Source organism: Numida meleagris, chromosome 2 (assembly GCF_002078875.1).
Source record: "Numida meleagris isolate 19003 breed g44 Domestic line chromosome 2, NumMel1.0, whole genome shotgun sequence".
NCBI lineage: Eukaryota > Metazoa > Chordata > Aves > Galliformes > Numididae > Numida > Numida meleagris.
The window spans coordinates 33,024,296-33,049,441 of NC_034410.1; the positions used below are offsets into that span (position 1 = coordinate 33,024,296).

Here is a 25,146-nt window from a genome sequence, read left to right on the forward strand (position 1 = left end):
ACAAATTGGATATAAAACTATTGTTAAATAATCATTTTCATATGATGGTGTCAAAGTCATTTTCTTGGCAAAACAACAAGAGAACGACAAAAGTAACCTACCAAAATCTGCCTCCTTCTGAAGAAAAAACTGAAGAGAGTTAAGAAGCAAATTACTGAAAACTATGAACTAGAAGTCACTAGAACAAATCTGATTTTGTTTCTCATCTCATCCACAAATGCAATTTCATCATTTTAACAAAGCCAATACTCACCTTCAATAAACAGCTGCCCACTCTTCCCCAAATTGAAGACAGTGATCAACTGTAACCTGCTTGTACTACTAATAGTATCTACAAGCACTCCGCAACAGTCACCTCTGACCAAGAATCAGTGATAGGCTTTAAAGAGATTGGAAGACTTTCCTTTTCCTTCAGTATACCTTGAAGTACACGTGGAGTTGAATTTTAGAGACTTTTTGCAAACAGAAACACTGATGTTGCTGTATCAGTTAGGAAAGGGTAGCCTGTGCCTTTCATAACTCTTAGGCTGCAACGTCTTATGGGACTGGGAATGGAAGTTGGAAGTCTTTTTACCTTCAGAGTGTTGAGTGTTGCAGCCATTCAAACAAAACATACTGGATATCTCAAGCTGCTAACAGATTGATTATGTATTTGAATTGCTACTTAACAACCAATTACTTTATCACCAAGTAGAAAGATGATCTGCTTTTAGGGTTATACAGTCATGCTTATCTCCTGCAAAAAGTCTAACACAAAGAAATACACTGATGAGATATAGAGACTGCATACTCAGCTTTTTTTTTTTTTAAACATTTGCTTCTCTCACTTTTAAAGTAGCGTTATAATAACCCCCCTAAGTTTTTACTCTCAAAACCTGCCTGACCACTGCAGTAAATACTCAAGGCTAGTTCATTCTTACAATTGTATTATGGGCCCCCTTTGGTTGTCCACTGCTGCTGTGCTTATCTTCATTCAACAGCAGGAAAACCACAAACAAATTAGGCTTACCAAAACCATGTAAGCTTCTACCTGCCAGCAACTAGCAACAGCATAATCACTAGAAACTCTCATGAGTGAGGTGCGTACAAACACCTTATGAAAACTGTTTAGTAAATACAGGGAAAAAGTAAATTCAGTAGTGTCACTTGATAGACAGCAACCTCAGTAATAACTACAGCAATGGAGACTAATTTGAAGACAGAGAAATAGCAAGGAGGGCTCTTTGCAACTAAAAGAAAGCAGTAAAACACGAGTGGCTCTACAAGCATGCAGTAACATACAGCCAGTAAAATACTGAAAGATCAACAGAACTAAGAACACGTTCCATGTCCTGAGGTCCCTTGTTGGAGACAAAGATAAAAGCAGCAAAAGCATGTATGAATAAGCATTGCTGTAGGCCCACAAAAAGAACAACACAAAGTTCAGAGATGGTACTGAAATCAGTGCAAGAAAACTGAGCGGGGATATTTTATTACTAATCAAGAATATACAGCGGTGAACAATTGAGTTCATCCACTTACAGAGACTTTGCGAGGTCAACAACCCACGCTAAAGAAGACGAATACAACACAAGTTGCTTCTGTGCATCTTTAGGTTACTTTCCTCTTTCTTAGAGCAGAGATGGGCAATGGAACAACTCCAGTATAACAAAAAATTCAATCCAGCATCCAGAACAGGAGTTTAACATACAGAATGAATCAAATAAGAATATTCTACATGCATTTTCATGCCTGTAAAATCATTCTCTAGTACAGTTGTCCAGAAAAAGCAAAACCAAAAAGCCCATCCTGTTCTATATTGCAGTTATTCCTCCAGGAGGAAAAAGTTACAAAAGTTATAGAGGAATTGTAAGCATCCAAATAGCTAGCAACAGACAGTGATCTTGCACTTTACAACAAAGAAGCATTCTCAATGGCCAGCGGCTCAGAATGCATCTGCACATGCCCTTTGAACATTTCAAGTGAAACACAGGAGCAGTGGAAGGTTTCTGAAGCGTCTTGGAAGGTGACAGTCACTTAATATATAAACAGAATTCCTTAGCAAAGCTCTCTATGGTAATTCTGGCTTTGAGTTAATCACGTTCCCTCTCTGCTGCTGCATGGTGGGGCTCAAGCTCTACACCTTGTCCTCCTTCCTTACCAGAGCCCACAGGCAATGAGGGCCTGCTGAAGGACTAGAGGCTTGCAAGCACCAGCACCTGAAACACAGGAGCGTGCCATTAAGAATTAGCATCCTGACCTTTCTTTCCAACCACACTGCACCACGCAGGCCGCCGCCCCCCCCCCTTTTTTTTTTTTTTTAAAGGCAAATAAAAAGAATATTGAGAGAAAGCAATTTTAATTGGTATTTTCCAGTAAGGAATGCAACAGGTGCTAAGAGCTGAAGGGAAACCATATCTGCTTCCCTGAGATGGCAGGCCTTGCCCGATCACATTTTACAATACATATTTTGCATGCACAGATTGCCCAGAATCCAAGGAATGCAGCCCATACCGCTGGGAGACCGTAAAAAAACATAAGGAATCCGCAGGCTTTCCTGCAGCAGGGATCTGGAATGCCTGCCTGGTTCGCACAGCATTACGATCATAGCAGTCCCTGAACAGCAGTCAGTGTGATTAAACCCAGTAGCGCTCCTGTCCTGGCCAGAAAGACGGCCGTTTACATGTCACACTTGTAAACCTTGAATCCTTTTAGTTCTGCCCCAACACAGAAGCCCATTTGCCCACTTAACTTGACCATGAAGGTAGAAAGATAAGAATTAGGGCTGTTTTCTGACAGGATTAAGAAGAGCTAACAATTGAAATTGGGCCACCCTCTTCCCAGGCTTAGTGAAGTCTGAATGTCCAAGACTGTTTGTGAGCTGCTGATGTGTGAATAATGGCTGCTGTGTTTGCCTACACAGTCACTGCAGGACAGCCTGACGGATGGCTTTGTAACAAGCTCCGGGGTCCATGAAGCAAGGAGGATGGCATATCCCAAACAAAACTGGATGCTGTCTGGCCTGGCTGAGCAGGGAGGTGTCTCCCATCCACCATGCAAGAAGCCACATTCCTACAACTGCCTTTAGCAAGTTGCAGGGCATTGCCACATTTATATGCACCACACAGATAATGCACTCGAAATGCTTTGAGACTGATATGAATAGGAACTATTCTTCCCTTTAATTAGCATTTTTGCTAGATGAACACTGCAAAGTGCCAAGCTGTGGAATGCTATTAGGAGTTCAACTCGATAGACAGTTGACTGCCAGAATACAGCCCAAACTGGAAGATTTCATTTTCCATCTATGACTCATTCACATTACTTGAATGAAAATAACAACTATCAACATGATCACTCTGTCAAAGGTCAAAAACTGCGTGCCACACAAACCCTTGAAAGTCATACATAAATTTGTCTGCACTCTAGGCAGCTGTACAACGTTCTTTGGATGATGACCAGTACTTTAACCACTAACCACCAAAAAAAAAGCATTGAGTTAGTGCATCCCCAAAAAGATAGTTTATCATGAAAACATCCAGATAGTTTTTCCTATAAAGCCAACAGCCAATCTTGTCTATGTTCACAAAAAAAAAAGCAAAGAAAGAAAAACCAGTCATGGATAACTATTAAAACCATTTACAAGCATATTTCAAATTTACTTCTCCAGAACTTCACTGTAAGTTCTCAGAAGTAGAAAAAAATATGCATCCAAAAATGTGGCAAAGTCATTAGTTACACTGTCTGAGCGTTGGTGTTCTTACACTACCAGATGACTTGCCACTTAAATAGACAGTATGGATTACTAAAAAAATAATAATAATAAAAAATACAAAAACATTGGCTTGTTCCCTAGCAACAGCTCTGCTAAAATTACTTAACATTTCCACTCAATCAAATGTAAATTTGACTATGTTATCCCTTAAATGTTGATTATAACAGCCCCTTTCAAATGCAAATTCAATGTGTAAAGTGAATGTAAACGTTGACAAAGCTGATACGAAAATCTCCTGATTAACATCATTTGCATGTACACAGCAACGTTATTACAAACCTTAGACAGAGAGAAATGAAAATTGGATAGAGAATCACCTTCTCCCTCATCTCCTTCTTTCCTACTTTAAGACCAAAACAGATAAAAAATATAGAGCCTTTTGGACTACATGCAATATTCCAACAGTTTAAAAGCGCAAAGCATCAGCTGTATCTGAATTCCATACATTGTTTTGTTAGCAAAAATAATAAGAGTGAGAGATTGTTTCATTTCTCAGTCACAAAACTTGCTGGTTGTAGAAAAATACATACAGTACAGGGGAGAGCATAATGCTTGTAATACCATTTGGCCTGCAAGTTCTCTTGCCTCTTTTAGCAGCAATTGTAGCACGAAAAACAAACAAAAGTCCAACTGAAGGTAGGGGTGAATTGAACATAGATCGCTTCCTTTCAGAGTCTGGAAGTTTATTCTTTGCACTATTAATCAACTTTGGGATTCACACACATTAGTCAGGTATGCATTCATTACGGACGAGGTAATTTTTGCTTAACACAGAAGATGCTTAAATGGGAATGTTAAAATTCTTCTTCTTATTGCAGCATTCCACAATAAGAGTACTAAAAAACAGTTTTACAATATGCGCATTACATTAGGCTGATTTACTGCTACTTAACCAAAAGTCAGCAGGAAGCTGAGAACAGATGCACTGCACCTTCAGCACATTAGAAGAACTCAGAATTAACATCTTCAATTGAGAGCATTTTCTAGCAGAAAACATCACCCTTCCTTCTTAATCATCCAGGCTCAAATACAAGATTTATATCTACAGGCATAAAGCAGACTTGTAGTTGGCCACAGGCGAAATTTTTTTCTTATAGTGATGTACCTTGATAGCTCACTGTGACACACGTGCTACTCCAGCACATTTACACTGTAATGACTTGCACAGCACCAACTACATCAGTGCAAAGCAGATAATTTAGCACACAGCACCATAAAACATTAGAAGACAGATTATATGTTCCTAAGAAAAGCAGAAGCACTTTATACATCCACTAAACATTTTTAATACAGTTATCACAAGCCTTTTGAGGATTATCTCCTCAATCCCAGCTTAGAGTTATTTTAATATTTTTCAAAAGGCACAATCCATTCTCTCTGCAGCCTCGGCCTGCAAACTTTAGCAATGTCAGATCCTGAAGGTTGAGATGGAAGACTCCACAGCAAACAGCACAACACAAAACATGAGTAACTGAGAAGAACAATTAGTCAAAATATTTACATCAATATCAAACAGAAATCATCCCCTTCTCAGAAAGCCAACCCTACTTCAAAACATGGATCTCAGTCAGAGCCAATTTTGGCACCCACCATGAGCTGGGAAGGGAAGGAAACCCAGGATGACACACGCAACACCACTCCATCCTTGCATGCCATTCCTGCTTGCTCCCCCACTATGTACAGAGTTCTTACATGTGCCAGACAACTATTAGCCAGAGTATGGTTTCAAAGATACAGCTCATGCTTGGAGAAGCATCCTGGATCAGACAGGAGATGGTTTTCTACAGCAAAGCCTGCGGCAGAAAGAGGTCTGGAACTTACTCCACTAATCCTTCACCCTTATGCTGCCGCCTGTTTGGTGCTCCATCCAATTCTAGCTTCTGGGAGGAGAAACAGAGTAATGCAGCCTTTTTTTTTTTGAAATTTTTGATGTGTTTGATACATTTGTTTGGAAAGATTCCAGAAACCTTTCTAGTACAGTATAGACACATGAAAACTATTATCTCCTAGTTAATAAATATATTCAAGCTACTTTCACAGTCTGAAAGGAAAGGTTGGCCAAAATGATTTACTGCACTGAATATGAGACTTCATTTGACTACACAGGCAGTATGATTAAACACACAGCAAAATACTTTTTGATCTCATGACTCTAAATGGTTCACAACCAGATTGTTCCAGTATTTAGCTGGAACCTGGCAGACGATACGATTAACTATTTTCCAATTATAACAAAAGATACTAAGGAAAACCAATTCAGCTGAAAGACCTACATCATTCAGTGTAGGATTTGCCATAAAATATACCAGCAATGTGCAGATATAGCAGATTACAGTAATTATCAGATGACTGGACTCGCACCTCAAGATCACAACACAACAGGTTGCCAGTTCAAATCCACTACCATGATTGGAATTGATCTCAGAACTAAAATAAATGACTCATATGCAGTATGCCAAGTTTCTGGAGAAAAGGCACATTTACAAGTAACATGAGAAACATTTGCTACAGAACAAAAATATGTAAACAAAACACAGGAAAGACATGAACAAAAAGTTACCCTATACCATATGGAGTATTGTTGCCAAGAAAGTTCCAGTTACAGAGATTTTAAACAACTGAAACTTATAAATCAGCAGAAGTTCGTCAAACGCAGACAAGAAACCAACCAACAACTCATACTTCTGTACAGAGAGCTTATCTACAGAAACAGCCTCACAGGAATCATTCAGCCTATGGTGAGGTGCTGCAGAGACTCCTAAAAACTGAGAGTGCAGCTATTCAAACTGCACGATGCACCAGGATCCTGGTGTAGAAAAAATGACCATTCCTTAAATTAACCAGGGGCTCAACTTTTCTTTATTTGAAATAAAACACGCCCAAAGTTCATAACTGCATATATAACTGCCTTTCACATTTGCCTAGCACCAGCATTCAATTCATTATACTCACAATGATGACATATGTCAAAGTTCATTTGGAAAAGATTTTATTTCCACTTGTCACACTCTTACAGACCCAAGCATGTAGAGTTCAGCATTCCACCATGAGTTTTACACACAACTGAGGAGAGAACAAACTGTGGTAAGCTGGATGCTGAAATAGGAAAGAGGAAACCATACAAAGAAAGATGAGAAGAACTAGCCCAGATTTAAACAGGAAATTTGAGTAAGATTAGCAAACGACAGTTTTTAAACACTTTATATTCTTAATGAGAGGCTATCTCAAAAGACAGGTTTCTAAAATAGAGGTTGAAATGCTTATAAACATGACTGCAAGACACAACTGTCTGGGCACTTGATCCAGAAGATTCCATTCAGCCCTGTACAGAAGGACCAAATAAAGGAACAGGAGGATTAAGAACAGAGCAATGCAAAAGCAGCCCAGGATAGGAGAACAGCAAAATCAGAAGTAAAAAAACAAGCAAAAAAAAAAAACCCAACACAACAAACAAAAACCAAGAGGAAAAGCAAACCAAACAATTGCAAAAATATTAATCTAAGTCCTTAGTGAAGCCTAGAAGAAAACAGTTCAGTTGCAAGCAGATCTACAGTCAGGAGAATCCAAACAAAAACCTGTTCTCATCTCTGAGGTGAATACAAGCAGGGCAGCGTACCTCTCACCCTACCCTCCTGATGCTGAGGCAGCACACACCTGTAACACGACCCACCAGTCACAGGAAACCCTCTTCTGGCCCTCAGATACTCACATCTGTGTGAAAGAACTGACACAGAGAGGGGAGGGGCAGAACTGGAGTTTATATAAAAACTCGCTTACAACCACATGCACGCTACATGACCCTGGCAAGCACTTTAATCTTTTATCTTGCAGGCAAACCTCTCCAGATTCAAAAGGAAATAAAAAGAAAGGAAAACCACACACCTGTGAACGAATGAACGCAAACACTGCAATGACCTAGAAATACCACCCTGCCGCATGGTGTGTGAAACCTCAGGCGCCCTGCATCTCTGCAGAGGGCAGGAGTTACGGGGGTGGGGAAAGCAAAAGGGAAAATAAATAGCAGCAGTCTTCACGGCAGTGTCAGGCTCCACAAGCAGGCCACAGGCCAGACCACAATATGGTTTATTATTTGGAGAGAAAAAAACCAACTACATTCACAGGCTGCGATTTCTAACCTAGCTTCTTTCACAGGCAGTGGTTTTGGTAGATAAACCATATCTGAATCAAGAAGTGGCTTCTGTATGCATCTGAGAGCAGCCTCCTGCCATCAGCACACTCCTTTCCAGCTCACGGCTGTGCACCCCAAGTGGCTTTGGAGAAACACCACATCCACATCCCTCGCCCAGGGAAGGCAAGTGTCAGATAAGCACAGTAAAGGAGAAGATAACCGACCAGCTGCTCACCAGCACCTACTGTGATCCTCACTAGCTTCACAACTTAAGACTGCTGCTGTCTGGGCATCGAGTTACTTTCCCCAAAGGAGCTCATACAGTGCTGTGCCCTGCACTTGAAGCCAGGACAAGGTTGCTATCACACCGATGCTTTGGCTACTGCTGAGCAGTGCACAGCATCAAGACTTGCTCCAGCCGCCCTAGAACCAGTAGGCTGGGGATGGGGCACAGCCAGGGTAGCTGGTCTAACCCAACCATATCTTTTGTCATCGTCTTCCTTTGAGGAGAGGGACATCAGCTGCTCCTCAGGGCAAAACCACCACAGCCATTGAGGACCCTGACTCTAACTCCTCCGTCCTACTAGCACATGTGGGAAGTGGCAAATGTGACCTGTTCCTGCTGCATCAGACCCCATTTACTCAAATTCCTCTCTTTTTAAAGAACAGAGAGGAGACGGGATGCGGGGGGAAAAAGAAAAGACACAATGAAGATTTGTTAACTACAAGAAACTTTTACGATCCCAGTCCCATTACTGCTTAACATTTTATTCCTCAATTCTCTCTTCATCCAGTTGTTCTCTTTCTGCAAAGACAATCTGGCAGCAGCACATTCTTTTATTCAATACAAAGTCAAATATAATCCGAGATCATTAAAAAGCAATAAAGCACTCCTTCAACAGCTAAAACAATAGCAAGAGTCAGTAACAGCACTCTTGCTGATCTGGAGTCTCTTTCTATTACTCACTTTCTTAGGGCTGTTTTTGGCATATTCTTCTGTTTCAAGCATACAGACAAAAAGAGGAAAGACTGAAAAAGAAAGGAAAAAATATATAATAGGAAATGCAGAAGAAAGCAAGAAAAATATGAAATATAGCAACTAATAAAAAGTAATCCTTCAGCACTTAATAAGCACTGGATTTGGAAATGGCCTCACAGACACTGCTCTGAAAATAAAGCTCACAGACACAACACAAAGCTTAGAAATTAAAATACTTGGCTGCTGGAATAAATACTTATGGTTCACTTCACCTGTCCGCATATTTTGACCATTTAAGATTTTCTCCTTCACAATCAATTGAGCTAACTACCGAAATCTCAACAGCACCATTTGTGTGACACAGAAAAACAATGGCAAGAGTTACAGAAAATATGTTAAAAAAAAACAACAATAATCAGAAATAGAAAGTAGCCATATACTCTGAGTAAAATCCATTTTGAATTCTATGAAAGGGAAATCAGACTTCAGTTTCCTACCCAAGCCAAAGTATTTATTTACATGCAGCATGTTTACTTTATCTACGTGCAAATGTCCTTTATGCATATATATCACTCATCTATATTTACACACAGGCTTAGTTATGAGCCTACATCTCCCAGTATACAGATTAGCATCTTTTCAGCGGAAAAGTCACCCATGTACAACCCAGAATCATCAGGGGTCCCCTAAAGCCTTTGTTTTCAGAGATGCAAGGCACCTCTTCATTTCTTAAGTGCACAAACCTCCTAGCCCACAGCCCTCTGGCATCTTCAGCCCACTCCTTTAGCTGCGTGGCAACCCAGCCCTGTCTGCTGCCCACCACTGGCTGCTTCCACCTTCCTTCAGTTCATTCCCTCAGTGACCAACCTGAGCCAGGTGGCCCTTGCAGTAACTTCTACACCTGGAAAAGGCACACTACTGAACATCAATGTTTACTATTACCTATAATTTTAACATTGTTATCAACCAATACTCTGCACTTCAGCAAGAAATGTATGTTCACTTGCTTTCTTCTGTTACACAGTATTCCCCTCCCCCTTTCACCTAAATCAATGTGTAAGTTCATACATCAGACCAATATCTGCAACAGCATTTTCACTTCCATGGGAACACGGTCACATACTGGAAACCTCAGAATTAAGATTTTCACCAGTTTTATTATTACTTAAAAGATTTGGCAGGAAACATACAAAATAACAAAATCAAAACAAACATTTTAAACAAAACACAGGTAAGGTAACAGTACTTTAAAAAAAGTGAAAAAAAGGTACCCCTGCAGGATGCAATACTCAACACCACCACAAAGTTCCAGCATTTTCTTCTCATCTCTTTTACTATACTACTCCCAAAGTAAAAGTTCAAGATCTATTACATCACATGAAACAGTCACGGAAGAGAAGATTGGATGGCAAAGCAAGAAATGAAAATCTTCCAGTACTCTAGATCTATTACCATTGCATCAACAAATAAGTTGGATCTTATTCCACCTGCTTCGCTTTGCAAAGGGGTCTTCCTACTTTCTTCACCCCACCAGACAGAATCCCCAACAGCAAAATTGGTTCTCAGTTACTGCAAAAGGATGGAAAGCATAACAAGAGCACAGTAGCAAAGTCCTACGTTGCAGCAAGTAAGGATCTGCTCAAACGCAGCAGCTGTGGACACAGAAACAAAGGAAAGAATTTGCTTACCTTCAGAAGGCCTCAGGTACCCAGGGATCTCCAGATGAGATATCCTCACCTCCACTGCCAATCCTTAAATGAGGTCTGGGAAGGGGTGGATCCTGGCTCCAGCCCTTCCAGTCACTCAAGGGCACTGCTTGCACCTGAGCTCCCCTGGGCTGGCCCTGCCTTCCTACCAGGTGCTCAATCCCTGGTTCAAACTGACTCAGCATCTCCACTACAGCTACATAGAGTCAAAGATATGCAAATTGCACTTCTACTATTTGGTAAGTAGATTAATCTTTGTAGTCCATACACACAACAGCAGTGCTCTGGCCATCTCTTACAGGCAGTGCTTCATCTGGGCAACTTCAGTTGGCTGAAGCAGTGAGAAATGGCACAGAAACATACAGGACTAAATCTTTGATTCACATCAACTAACTTCAAAGCTGTACAGAGACAAGAAATAATGATGTCAAAAGTAATGCGGAAATCTCTATCTAGTGGCAAAGCATTGGCGATTTTTAGAAGTCATCTTTGACATATTCATTTCTATAGGAATGCTGGATTGTAGAAAAGTTTAATTCTAAACACCACACACTCACAGCTAGCTACTGAGTGCAGTGCAGGTAAGCCAAGTTCAGGAAACAGGGAGCACTGTTTTCCTAAATCCACTTCAAGATGGTAACACTGACATCACAAGTGCACATCAGTGGAAAAAAATTATATATTGAAAAATGTTTGCTTCTCAACAGAAGGCCTCTGAGCTACTCCCTCAGAACTAAACCTGATGAAAGTCAGCTGGCCACACACAGGCATGCACCCAGCATGACCCCCACAGAACACAAAATGCATAGGAACATCTTCATTCTCAGGAAATGCCCACAATCAATCCTCAAATTCAAGCCCCTAACAAATATAAAAATACCACAAGCTGTTATTCCATTTATCTAATGCCTCTAACTGGGCCCGCCATTGTGGCTATCTGAATGCTTGAATACAATGGACGAATATGCACTGAGCAGCCAATCTTATTATTACTATGTTTTTGTGGCAGGCAGATATACAGGCGTTCCCCTGTTCTCCTCCAATCAAGATATCTACTGAGAAGTCTGTGTACAAGCCAGCAACTATGTTATTTGAGCCTTTCTGGTAAGGTCACGTCACTGTTACTGGATGTCTTTCATATTACAACACATCCTAAGCAACAGAAACAAAATTATAGCTAAACAAGTTTAGTTTCTGGTACATTACTATGTCCACCAAATAACTAGTAAATGTAATGATCAGGAAAATTTTTATAAGCAATGTGAAGTTCTCAAATCTCTTCCACAGCACAGAACTAACTGTGCTCTCTCCACATCATCTCCCCATTCGCATCAATGAAGGGAGGATGGACTGACTTTTAAGTAAATCTACCTCTCATTACTGCACCTTCTCTTTCTCCAGGTCATCAGATTGGAAGAGCTGCCAAGCTTGGTTTATTTGTCAGTTTAAATATTTCCTACAGGTTTGTCATGTAACAATCAATCAAGTTTGTTTAACTAAGCCATATACATCTGTTTTAAAAATATACCATACTGAAAGTAGGCACTGCAGAAGGCACTGCCATTTTCAACAGGGTGAACAAATAGCTCAGCAGGGCCTAAGTATAAACCCCTCTAGAAAAGTATCTTATAGTGACTACGCAAGAACTACGATACTCCTCTACCCATCAATACAGATCACCGTTTTTCCCTTCCCAAAGGGAACTCAGAGAGAATCTGAGGATATATGACAGTTCAAGCATTACAAAGCACTACTGCAGTTGCGTAGAAGAAAACTTCTGGATGCACAGCCCAGAAACTCACATCACTTAGAATACGATCACTCACTAGCTATTCTGTTGGTAGGAATCCTTTTGCTCATCTTGCTGCATGGACGTGGCTCCATAGGATCAACTAGCAGAGAACAAGGAGATGACTGAGAGACTTCAGCTTCATCTGCCTGAGGATCATCACCACTACACAATATTTAAGATGAGACCACAGCACAGTAGAGACATCAACTGAAAGCAGACTTCTGCTGCCGCTGTAAAATACTTCAAGGTTCAAAACACACAACACAGAGTAGTTCAATTTGTTGCACTTTGCTGAAATAGAGGGCAGCCAGTTTGCTGTCTCAGACACTTCTAAGATGGAAGCCTCACATTCCACCCACTTCTGGTAAAGGTTACTGTGCTTATGTTCTGCTATTATTAAGAAGTAAAAAAAAAAAAACCCAAACACCTTGCTTTTCCAAACACCGTGTTCTTGAAAGAACAGGAAAAAGTATGTCATATCTGACAGGGAAATGGCTTATTTCTTCATCAGGAGTGTTTCTGCACACATACTGAGTAGCCTTCTGCCCATGCTGAAAACCAGTTCTTTTCACCCTATCCTTTGTACCAAGCATTCAGGTTCTCAGTATTCTGAGCAGCAAAGCCAGGCAAAGATATTCTCTGCTTCAGAATAAAAGTATGGAGGGAAGTAATCTACACCCAAATGATTAATGCTACCCTTAGGAAGTCTGATCAAGTGAATTAAGAAAAAAAATAAACAGTACATAGACAAGTCAACTGCAGAGAAGACAAATTTAAAAAACTAAGAGGAATACAGACACTTTGAGAAAAAAGGTATAAGATGAACTACAGAAATGATCTAATGTGAGGAGGTTTGTACTGATACGGTCAAAAGTGGGAGGTTCAAAATAAATTGCTTGAGAGTGCAGCATACTGAGGATACTTCAGGCATATTTTTAAGAGCTCTGAATCTCAGACAAATATACATCTCAACCAGACTGCAGACTGAGCATCCTCAGGTATGCAGGAATCTCCAGATGAGATACCCTCTGCCAACTCTTAAATGAGGTCTGGGAAGGGGTGGATCCTGCTCCAGCCCTTCGGTCGCTCAGATGCATTGTTTGTACCTGAGCTCCCCTGGACTGGCCCTGCCCTCCTACCAGGTGTTCAGTCACTGGCTCAAGCTGTGACTTAGCATTTCCACTACATCTTTCACAAACTACTTTCATTCCTTGCTTCAACTTTCTCCCTCTTTATGCCTTGTTATACTCTGCTTCTTTGCTTTCTCTAGCAGGGAGAGTATGAGAAATCAGGAAAGAGATGTTAGGCATCAGTAAAGAATTGAGCCAATATATGCAGGCTGGTTTCTTCTTGACTCTGAAACTTGGTATTTCAGCATCAGTCCTTCAGCTTGAGAGATAAATATCACACACTCAGTGAAGACAGAAAAGGAACCCTCTGTATTTAGAGGGTTCAAGTACAAGCACAGGGTTCTTATCAGTACAAGTAAACTGTATCATACTATTACAATTGTGTAGGCATTCTGTTCCTAAGCTGTACTTGCACCACAGAGTGTAAAAAATAAATAAATCAGAACAACGAGCGTTCACAAGAAAAGAAAGCTTTGAGATTTTACATGATGGAGTGGTTCTGTGGTTCCAGGACAAGGAGCAGCAACTGTGACAGAACAGCTCCAACTCTGACAGAGAAAAATAAACCACTCGCCTGTGGAACAACAGGAGAAGAGAACAGTCAGAAGGGCTAGCAACAGGTGAGCAATGTCACAGTCTGGAGATTTTCTGAAAAGCAGTATAGAAGAGCAGGCAACTTCTGATGTACCTAAAAATCCTAAACCACATACCTACCAACCCTAGCACAAAATATACACATGACTTTTTAGGTGGACACTTATTGCATTTACATACGCACAGGGCAAAATGTTTTGTGTCACCAAGAACCAAAATCTGTGGTCTGTATCTATGTGTACTGGAACAACTGAATACAACTGCTCTTCCAAAGCTGAACACTGCCTGAACAGATCTTCATTCATGGACAGCAATAGGTTGGTGTGGAATTCATCATCCTTTTCCTTCCACCTGCAAGAGCTTGAAAAAGATGAAAAGAAAGGTGGCAGGGAAAGAGTGGAGTTGAATCTTCCCAGTTTAGGAAACAAAGCCAGGAGATGAAGAGAAAAAAGGTGTAAAGGTCTGCCTTTGTTCCGGGTGTCAACACACAGACAAGACTTGTCAAATTTTATCTAAAATTCCACCCTACCCGCCAGTATGCACAGTTTTTTTGTTGATGTTGTTGTGAAAAGATGACTTATCCCACACAACTGTCTTCCCAAAATGCAGGCACAGGAAGGTTTTTTCTTCTTACCTCTGCAGATTACTATCCTCTGTCAATATGCCAACAACAAACTAAACAGGTGGGCTGTTTTAACCACCTCTCCAGCTCTCACTTTTCATGAAAACATCTAGTTGGTCTTCAGTAAGAATTAATATTTTAAAATTACACCTCCAAAAAGATCAACATTATTACTGTCCCTAATTATTACTATAACAAGTCTAATAGAACAAAATGACTGCATAATAAACATTCTGTTACTACAACACAGAAGTAAACAGCACTGTCTAGAGAGCTGTATACTCAGTTCCATGCCACAGTTCTAGCCAAACACCACACGAAGTTACAAATAAATAATGGTATGCCCCAAACATTTATGCAAACCTGCTGCTACAGAGTGTGCATAAGCAAAATGAGCGTCTGGGCTCAGTTTCAGACGTAGCAATAAGAAAATTGCTTGAGCTAAAATCCACCAGGTAAAGGTAGCTCAAAAGTAATTTCTTCTAAAGAGTGATTAAAATCCAACCAGTTAATATTAAAATACAAGAATGCAATCAAAATCATCCACGTAAGGTAAGAGCAACAAATATCTTTTCCCCATCCTGGGCATCCAGTTATCATCTCACACCGTAACAAGCTGTGCTTGCAAGCTCTTAATACTTACCCTGGACCTGGAAGCTGGCTCAGTGACCCATTAGAACTCCTCGGCACGTAACTATGATCCAGATCACTGTGTCCAATGCAGACTTTATTTCCCACCCTGAAATCTGGTCTAAAGAGAGCCCTGGTAATTGCCTCAAGACAACTGTCAGCAAAAATGGGTTATTTGCTCTGTTCTGAAAACAAAATCTCACCAAAACTGCCTGTGAGAAAGGGATCATTCTGGATAGCTGAAATGAGAACAAGATATTACATCCAGATAGCTGACTCTCTGGATAGCTGCCCTAGGACAGCGAACAGTATCTGGAATTATACTGTTTAGCATAAATGCCAAAGATAAAAAGCATGAGGATCGACACAGGCACAGCATCCACATTTCCCACCTACAGTAGCATTCATGTAGCTCAGGATTATTCAGTCAGTTTAAGAGATTTTCTGATATGAAAGGAAGTTGAAGTATTACCAGTGCTAGGACTGTGTGGGAAAAGTTCTAAACACAGGTAGAAAGCCTCCCTAAGGTACACAAAGGTCCACAGTAGTCTGCATTGAGATGATTAAGCTCTGGCTTGAGAGCACAAAGCAGCATACACCTAAGCCACCTCCTGTGCTCTCACAGCTGTGGAGATGTTCTGCCGCCCTTCCACAAATCCATCTTATTAGTTAACACATTAAACAAGTCAGGAAGTTCTTGTAATGTGGCCTAAATGAATCTGTGGGGGAAAGGAGTTGTTTGGTGGTTTATATTGAACTCTACAGCATTTACTTATGCATCCCTCTCTATTCTCATCTTAAAAAGTTCATATAATGAAGCCATAAAACTTGCTCCACAGACGTCCCAGGAGCTTAATGGGATAAACAGGAAGAAAAGCTCCCTGGCCCAAACCGAAATACAGATGAGTGGTTTATTCATTTTATTATTGCACAACTAGGACTTTAACAGCTGTCAGAACATCCAGGTGACTCAGTGTAACAACCAGCCAGTTACAGGATCTGCAACGCCACTCCAACAGATTGCTAGAAAAAGATGTAAGCTTTCTAGTCTCCTCACAAGTTGATACTAGTAAATTTAGTGACAAAAGTCAGTAGTTTGATCGAACACAAAAGGAAACAGGAAGCATGGGCAGACCTCAGTAATTTGGGACCTGCGAGTAAACGAGCATCTGAAGTCTTCACCAAGCCCTGAAGTGAACTCCCATAACACTCATGCATGTGCTGATGAAAACACACAAAATGATTCCAGGAAAAAGAAGCGAGTGAAGTGATGACAAAGAGTTTTGTTCATTGAATGCTACAGCCATCCAGCACATCATGGGGCTAAGTTCACATTCACATACCCATGCCAGTTTCAGATAGCAGTGAAACTGGATCTCTGGTGTCCTAAATGCATCACCCTCCAAATTCTGTGTTACAGCTCCACTTACAGCTCCTGCCTGGGTAACTCCTTGAAAGGAAGATGACTACAGTACACGTTATTGAAGACACGATACTTTACAGCTACCCGCTTCCACAGCACACTCAGATATTCAGCAGTTCTATTTTCTTTCAGCTAGTATTTACAATTTGTCAAAATATGCTGGGGAAAAAATTACTTCCACGAGGAACAGAAGTGTTTGCAGACCAGTCAAGCTTGAAAAGTAGTCCTGAGGAAAAGGAAGAAAAAAGTGGGGGGAGCCTCAGAAGTGTCCAAGTAATTCCTAAATTAAAAACACATTCTGATGGTGTTTTAGAAACACCAGCGTTTCAAAATGAAAGTGCTCAGCTTTTCACAAAAATATCTAAAAAAAACCTTTTAAATTCAAGATTGGCTTCAAATCGCACTGCTTTTTCCCACTTAACTGATAAAATCTATTTAAACTAATAAATTCTATCTCCAATTCACCCTTTGAACCACAAAATGGAACGTTATTAAGATGTAACACCTGTGTTTCAGTCAATTTACTCTTTAATGTATTATGTTATCTTAAAAAAAACTCAACAGTAATAATATACTCCAGTCTGGGCAGTCAGAAACACAAACAGCATCGCAGCTTCCTTCATGAAGAAATCCATTTCTTTTCTTTGTCACAGCACATAGTTAAGAAGGAGAGTCCTAAGAATGTGGGATGAAAAATGCAAAAATCATTATCAAAGAAAACCATTAAACCAGAATATTACTTCAGCCTCTCAAAACTAAAGGAACATACAATAAATAAAGCATTTGCAAATGTCTTGGTGTAGAATTAGAAACTGAGTAACAGTACAGGTTACTTAATTTTAATTGTGAGTTATTATTCACAGACCCTTACAACCAAGGATCTTTCTTTCGCAGCTAATTTCTCAAATCTATTCTTGAATTGTCAGTGTTTCAAATTAGCACTAAAAATCTTTGTCTCTGCCTTCCTCGAAGTGTATATAGCTGCTATCTGCTTAGATTTTTATCATCCAAATTTTGAATTACTGGTGTTTACTAGAGACAAATAACATTAGTTCTCAGTGAAACACAGCTTGTTCAAGAAAAAAGAACAATAAATTAAAAAAAACAACACATTTAGGAGTAATATAAGAAGTACATTTAAAGCAGCTGGCCTCCAGTGCTTATTTGTTTTGCATGGAAATATTCTGCAGCTTGACACAAAATATTTCTGATTACTTGTTTATGTTTGCACTGTATCATACAGGACGAAAGAATGGTAGAAGAATTTGCCTCCGGATTAGACAGGCCCGTTCCTTCATCTTTTAGCATCACCTCTTCCTCTAATTATTTTATTACTCGCATCCTTGACTCTTTACATTCTCTGGGAAAAGATGAAGTAGAAAAAAAAAGAATTCAATAAGTAACTACCTGGTTATTTAACATTTCTTATAAGGACTTAGGACTGCTCAGCCACAGAAACATTCTCTCACACTCCGAAGAGCAGATGTGATAGTTGCTATATATTTTCAACCAAAGACAAGCATGCTTTACACCAGCGAAGTTTAACAGAAGCATTGCAAGTTACCTGGTGTTTCTTTGGCTTGTTTCATTTCCTGATTCGTATTTAATCATATCTGTCATGGTACAAGAGGAGCAGAGTGAAAGCTGCCAGTACACAGCCCAGCAACCGACCTCACCCAAAGCCACTCAAGTAGGCAGAGGAAAAGAAAATACTCCCAGTGACTTTATACAAAGCCTTCAAGCTTAAAAAGGAAAAATGTGTTTGTAACACATTACCAGATGTTTGTTTTCAGCCCTTTCTTCCAATAATATATACGACTGAAACTTTAGGCCATGAAAACATTTTATGTGTTACCCTCTCTGTGTAATTGGTAACCTCAGAACAGGAATGTGTTTTATGTCACAGAAGTATCAAAAAAATCATATTTTAATTGAAGCTTAATGGCAATCCAATTTACCTCCATGTTATTAATTTAATCCAAACTTTGATACAAATATCGCATTTAACATTTTATCACAATTTAAATTCAAACCCAAACAGCAAAGGAAGTCAGATCTGGAAATGGGAAAGAACCCCAAAATCTGCTTTTCTCAAGATAATGAGGAGGGAAAAAAAAATGCTGATCAGTACCTTTGGTCACAGAATACTTCACTTAAGATAGAAACACTTCCCTGAAACAGAAAGGCTCTTCCCACCACACCAACTCGCAAAGTGAACAGGCAACATCCTGGGAACATCCATCCCTCCACATTGCTGGGAAATGCATTTTCCATAAAGAACAAAAAATACAGCTGGACAGAAGATTAAATTAAGATAAGCACAACTACAATTAGGTTGCTCTAGTTGCTTTCTATGAACAATAATTAGTACTACTGCTGGGGAAAGAGAGTAATTGCTCATTTATTTTGCAAGGCCATACAGTTACGCGCATTAGGTAGCATGACGGAGAGTACAGGTCTGTCCCTCAGCTTCCAGGTACTGGACAAAGCACCCCACATACTATTCCACCTTATTTCCCCAGAAGGACTGCTGTTCAGCCACAAAAACATTCCCTCATGCCCTGAAGAGCAGACATGATAGCAGCCACTTCACATTTTCTCCCAGTGACTATCCCATACAGTTGCTGCATTGCTTGCTGTATAAAAAGCCTCAGGATAAGATATACCACTTCTTCAAAACAGCAAATTCCAATTCCAAATGTTAATTTATACATTAAGCAAAATGCTAAAAAGGAGTTGTGCAAAATAACTACTTGGATCACGTTCATGCACTTCTGAAGAGCTCTGCTTAAAACAAACAAAACCTTTACAGACGTGTTTGCTAGGCCTTCCATAAACGTTAGCATGCATAGACCCTCATTCTCATCACTAGCACATATAGGAGTTGCATCTTTTTATGCCTGTTTTACATAGCATTCTGTGAGCTCCAATCCAGGAGCTGTCATTCATGCCCCACTGCATCTTACCCAATATGCTGGTGGTGGGCAGTGCAGGAGAAAGGAGCAGAGCACACACCTCAGCAATACCAAATGCCATTTTTGCATGCGCTCACAGCCAGCTCGCCACTCAACATCTTAAAAGTGAGGACATGGTCCAACTTTTACCAGCATTTCTAAGAAAATATCAAAAGGCCAAGTTTAGGCAAGCTACACGCATTCAGCCAGCAGATTATGAAACCACCTGAGCTCCTTGCTCAGTTTGGCCTCTTGACTGCAGGTAAACCCACTGAAGGCTGTGGGTTAACATCAAAATTATCCCCAGACACAGAAATTCAGAAGACTCTTTCCCCCTTCCTATGATCTGAACTTTCCAGATGGGCAGTATTTTGTATGCAAGTTTCCAGTCCACCTTAAGTGACTATTATTTGTTGAAGAAGTTGTATTATTCTTGCTAATTTTATTACTTGGGAAATCAGCTGCCTGGGCTCTCACAGCACATACTGTTGTTGCAAGACTCATCCCACTGCTGGGGAACTGGTCATCTTTAACGAGGAGCACCACAGCTCTCAGCTCGGACAGCAAAAGCTTGTATGCTGATACCTCACTAGAAGCTATTCAACAGAACTTCCTATAAAGTTAGGATGATATGCACAGCTGTAGTAGACCATCTGAGTTTGTGTGACTACTGTATAAGCAGATGGGTGGATTCTTTCTCCCTTCAAGATCTACAAGCCATTTCAGTGCAATACAATTAGCAGCCTCCAACTCCGTTAACCACAGAATGGCTTAGGTTGGAAGGGACCTTAAAGATCACCTAATTCCAACCCCCTGCTATGGTCAGGGCTGGCACCCTTTACATGAGGATGCCCAGGGCCCCACCCAACCTGTCCTGGAGAGCCTCCAAGATGGACATCCACAGCTTCTCTGGACAAGCTGTTCCAGTGACCACTGCATGTTCAGGCACTCACTTCATTCACATTCATTCCCTCAGCACATCTCAGGAGAAGCAGTACTGTCCAGAGCCATACAGACACACAGGTGAGCGTACAGCATATTAGTACTTACCATGGAACAAGTGAACATATGCTGGCTCATACAAGCAACAACCTCACCTGCACATGTTTAAAAATACCTACCTATAAATGCAAACCACTTTTTAAAATTATGTTGTCAAAATCTGATAAGGTGATTCAGTTCACTTTGGTGATGAGTTTAGTCAGAATAAACTTTACATGAAAAACTAGCTTCAAGGATCTAGTGGGTAGCATCCGTGCCCATGGCAGTGCAGTTGGAACCCAGGATCTTCAAGGTCCTTTCCAACCCAAGCCATGATTCCATGACTGTATGTATATATGCATGATCTAAAGGATGCAGTTCAGCTACAAGTAGACTGATGAAAATGAAATCACAGGAGAAATAAAACCAAGAACTGAAGTGTGTAGCTTTCTGAACTTCTGAGAATAGCTGATAAGGCCCCAGAAGATCACTTCTACCAAGTTACACTTAAATTTAACTTCAGAAATGCTCTGTGGAACCAGAGGTGCTGTTCATTGCATCACAGCCTTGTGACACAGTCCTATTTTTGATGAAGGCACTACCACGACTGCAGAACTACAACAGAAGTTGCCATAGCTCAATAATAAGCAGCTAGGTTTTTTGGTTGTCTCTCTCCCCGACTGTCCCACCCCCCCACACTTCTTCACAGTACTCTCTGAGGTAAAATAACTGGCTTAAGTCTATCCTACAATGCGAACCTGGCACACAGCAGTAAGTTAGGCCTTTTGCTCCCACCCTAGCAACTTCAGAGAAGTAAACCAGCAACCTGCAAGAGATCAGAGCAGCCAAAAAACCAAGAGGCAGAATGACTGCCTATTAAGGTAGACTTGGCACACATGCTGAGAAAGTGGCAGCATTTCAGATTGCATGGACAATATGCTGGTAAAAAAAGCTCACAGAGAAGCATCATAAAAATTACTAATCAATGGTTTTGAATCAATGTCCACTTTCAGCTGTGAGCCACATAAAGTGCAAATAGAGCACTTTGATAGTCAGTGCTGCTGCAGGGTTACAGGAGTTGCTCTTGCAGAACATGTTCTCACTGCAGAGGACACTGTTAGGGCCTTCTGGAAGTCCCAAGAGCTATGCTCCCAATTTAGCTTAACTATTTTCAGTGCAATGGAATACATAAATATAATAATTAGATGCAAAAACCAGAGACCAAAGAAACCAGTATGCTGATGGATCATCAGCACCACCTCAGATTTGAACGTTTAATCCAACATGCCCAACTCCCCCAAGCTACCTGCACCAAACTTCTTTTTTAACGTAGCGGTGCAAAAGATGTTAATAAGAGGGGGGGAAAAACAAACAAAAAACCACAGACACACAAAAAAAACAACTGCACACTGAACTATTTCATTATCATTTCATTAATCATGAATGTTAAGTTACAAGTAAGGAAAGGAACAGCAGAAACTAAATACATTCTGTCCTTGGAATGCCATGAGTCCTTACATTAAGTTGAGCTTTATTGGCAAGGCTGATGGAAAAGATCCCTGGGTAAATACTTGTTCACATCTTTTCAGACAACATAGCTCTGAAAAATGACCAACTTTTCACCAGCACTCCACTGATGGAGCTCCTATGCTGTTGCATGCAGTGGAGCAACTGAGTCTACATGCAGAGACCACCACGAGCCCATGCCATGAAGGGGTCCCATAGAGCTGTTCATAGCCTCATGCTTGTTATCTGCAGTGTGACGCCATTTGTCTCGGAACCTCTCACTTCAGTTTAAAGTAACAGTGGAAAATAATTGGGTTTTCTTTATTCTTGCAGCACACCTGGAACGTCCCAAGCAACCTATGTTTTAAATGGCATGTTACTCTGCTCTGTATGCCAGAAGCTGCAGTTAATTTTTAACATGACAAGTTTTGGTGCACATTTCTAGACCTGTGTGACAGAAAACATTGGACTCTGTCTGCATCAGACTCATGGAGAAAGCAGGTGCAACACAAGCTCCTATTTGGAGGATTGCTCCTTCACTCCAAGGCTGCCTTCGGAAACATGAATCGCTTTCTGGAAGAACCTGCACCAGGTGAGTTTTGGACTCTGATCCTTCTGTCTGCTCCAGGAGCCCATCACATGCATCAACTCGCGCAGCTGAGGCCTGGAGGTAAGAACTTAGAACCATTTTGGCACAATAGGTGCAACTCCCTACTGATTTGTCAAGCGTTTGATGAAGGTGAGCAACACAACATACCTGCATCTTCTACGCTTGAGCAGGTTGCCTTTTCCCTACTGCCACGTCGAGGAGAAATGTTAAAGCACGAGCAACCTCGTGCCATTTTCCATCTGTATGCACCCCATCAGTTACACGCATGACATCACATGGGCAAAGCTTCAGCTCTGTATAGTCCAAGCACCAGCAAACAACATGTTAAATGCAGGTATACATGCTTCAACCTGTACTACCTTCTTAACTTTGAGACAGGAAAATAAGCAGTGAACATTAAATATGCAACGATTAAGGAAATGCAGCATTTCAGCATGAAGTTATCCTCTGCACAGAGGAGCTGGAGAGCTGCTGACCCCAGATTACAGGCCACGTGGGCTGGTCTCTATCTGTCCTGACACCCTGCCGGCTGCAGACCTCTGGGCTGATAACCACAGGAGGGACACAAGATGACGTGCCAGCTTTCACTTTGGGTCACCATTTCCCCCGAGCTCTTCTGTTGCGATGCACTGCACGGCGCAGGAAAAGCTCGGCAACTGAGATTCAGCAAAAAACCCCCAAAGCCAGAGCAGTATCACAACTCGCAGCATGCCGAGTCATAAATTACAGAGTGTTGCGGTGTGCGGTTTTGTTACCTCATGCTCAACATGACGGTAATTATGAGCCACACACCTTCCATCTCCCTGACCCACAGCACTGCATTAAGGTAACATTACATTTAAGATTTAAGCTTCTCTGATTTTTCAGACATTCAGGCCTGCTTACTGAAATTAGTCTGAAATGTGCATCATCAGTTTCATCATTTTGTAGCAGCCCGTTATTTCCTTACACTTTCACTGCATCACCACAGCAGCCTGCAGTCCACTTGTGCTTAGAACGTCTGTATTTTCACCCTGATTTTATAAGAACGAGCTTCGTTTGGGGCAGCTCAAACGCTGCAGCTTCTCCAGAAACGAAGAAACACGAGGAAGTCGGGGAAGTCGCCTGAAACTCCAGGCAACACCTGCCGGGGCCGACCCGCCGGGGCCGCAGGGCGATGCTCCGCCAGCGCCCGGGCCCGGCGCCGCGCTCCACGCGGGCACGCCTGGGGCCTAGCGGCGGCCCGCAGAAAGTTGGCGTGAACGACCGCCGCGCAGCGCCGCGCCGCGCCGCACCGCCCCCTCCCCTCAGCGCCGCCCGCACTGCCGAGGGGCGGCCCGGCGGCCCCTGCGCACGCTCCCTCCCCGCCGCCCGCCCACGAGGCGCCCTCCTCGCCGGGAAGGCACTGACGAGTCATCGCCCCGCCGCCCGCAGGCCCCGCCGGCACGGCGGGACGGAGCCGCGAGGAGCGAGCGGGGCGAGCCTACAGGTGACGGCTCGGGCTCCGCGGCGGCTGGCTGAGGGTCCCGGCTCGGCCCCGGGAGCTCCGCCGCTCCACGCCCCCCGCCCGCCCGCAGCCGTCCCCCCCGGCGCCTCCCGCGCGGCCGGGCTGCGGCGGGCGAGCCGAGCTCCGCCACACCTAGCAACAGCGCTGACAGGACGCAGCGCGACGGCGGGAGGAGGAGGAAGCGGAATGGCTGCCGCCGCGGCGGCTCCCTGCCTCCCTCCCTCCCTCCCCGGAGCCCTGACAGCCAGAGCCGGGGCGGAAGCAGCAGGCGGCGCGCTGCGCCCGTCCTCCTCCCTCTCCTCCTCCTCCGGCTCTCCGCACTCCCCGCTGCCAACGCGAACTAACTCCCCTCGCTGCGCCCAGCGGGCTGCACGCGCCCACACCCACCGTGCGGCCGCCTCCCCCGGCGGCCCTCCGCGTCGCCCCGCGGGACCGCTCCGCGCCCGCCCGCTCCCAGCGGCGTTGGCGGCCGCCGCCCCCCGGCTCCCGTTGCACCTTGTGCCGCCGCACACGCGGCCGTGCCCTGCCCTGCCCCGGGCGCTCACCGATGTGGTTGTCCTCGATGTGCTCGATGAGCTCCGCCAGGGTCGGGAAGTGCAGCCCGCAGCCCCCGAACCTGCAGGCGTTGGAGAAGAAGGAGGCGGCGGCGATGCCTGTCATGGTGTTACATCGAGATCCCCCCGCCGTGCCGTGCCTGCTCTGCCAGGGCCGGCGGCGGCGGGGCGGGGAGAGGCGGGGGCAGGGGGGAACGGGACGGAGCGAGAGATGGGGAGAGAGCGAGGTGGGGGTGGGGAGAGGAGGAGGAGGTGGCGGCGGCGTCGGGAGCGGCGGAGGGGAGGGCCGGGCTGGG

General features: G+C 42.7%; 1 protein-coding gene and 1 long non-coding RNA gene across 3 annotated transcripts in view; one reads left to right on the forward strand and one right to left on the reverse strand.

Annotated features, from left to right (window-relative positions):
• The window catches only part of JAZF1 (JAZF zinc finger 1), a 179,679-nt gene extending 154,585 nt beyond the window's left edge, over positions 1-25,094 (reverse strand). The window contains exons 1-2 of one of the 2 annotated variants that reach the window (XM_021385522.1): positions 23,760-24,019; positions 22,958-23,103 (exon numbers count right to left, since the gene is read on the reverse strand). In XM_021385522.1, the coding sequence (XP_021241197.1) occupies positions 22,958-23,042 (85 nt within the window). In that variant the 5' untranslated portion in view covers positions 23,043-23,103; positions 23,760-24,019. Of the gene's footprint in view, positions 1-22,957; positions 23,104-23,759; positions 24,020-24,841 lie in introns of those variants that run through there. The other variant, XM_021385521.1, reaches the window with a different exon arrangement.
• LOC110393079 overlaps positions 24,091-25,146 on the forward strand; it is a 4,393-nt gene continuing 3,337 nt past the window's right edge. Inside the window, exon 1 of the long non-coding RNA XR_002434774.1 lies at positions 24,091-24,278. This is a non-coding gene — a long non-coding RNA (uncharacterized LOC110393079). The remainder of the gene's footprint in view (positions 24,279-25,146) is intronic.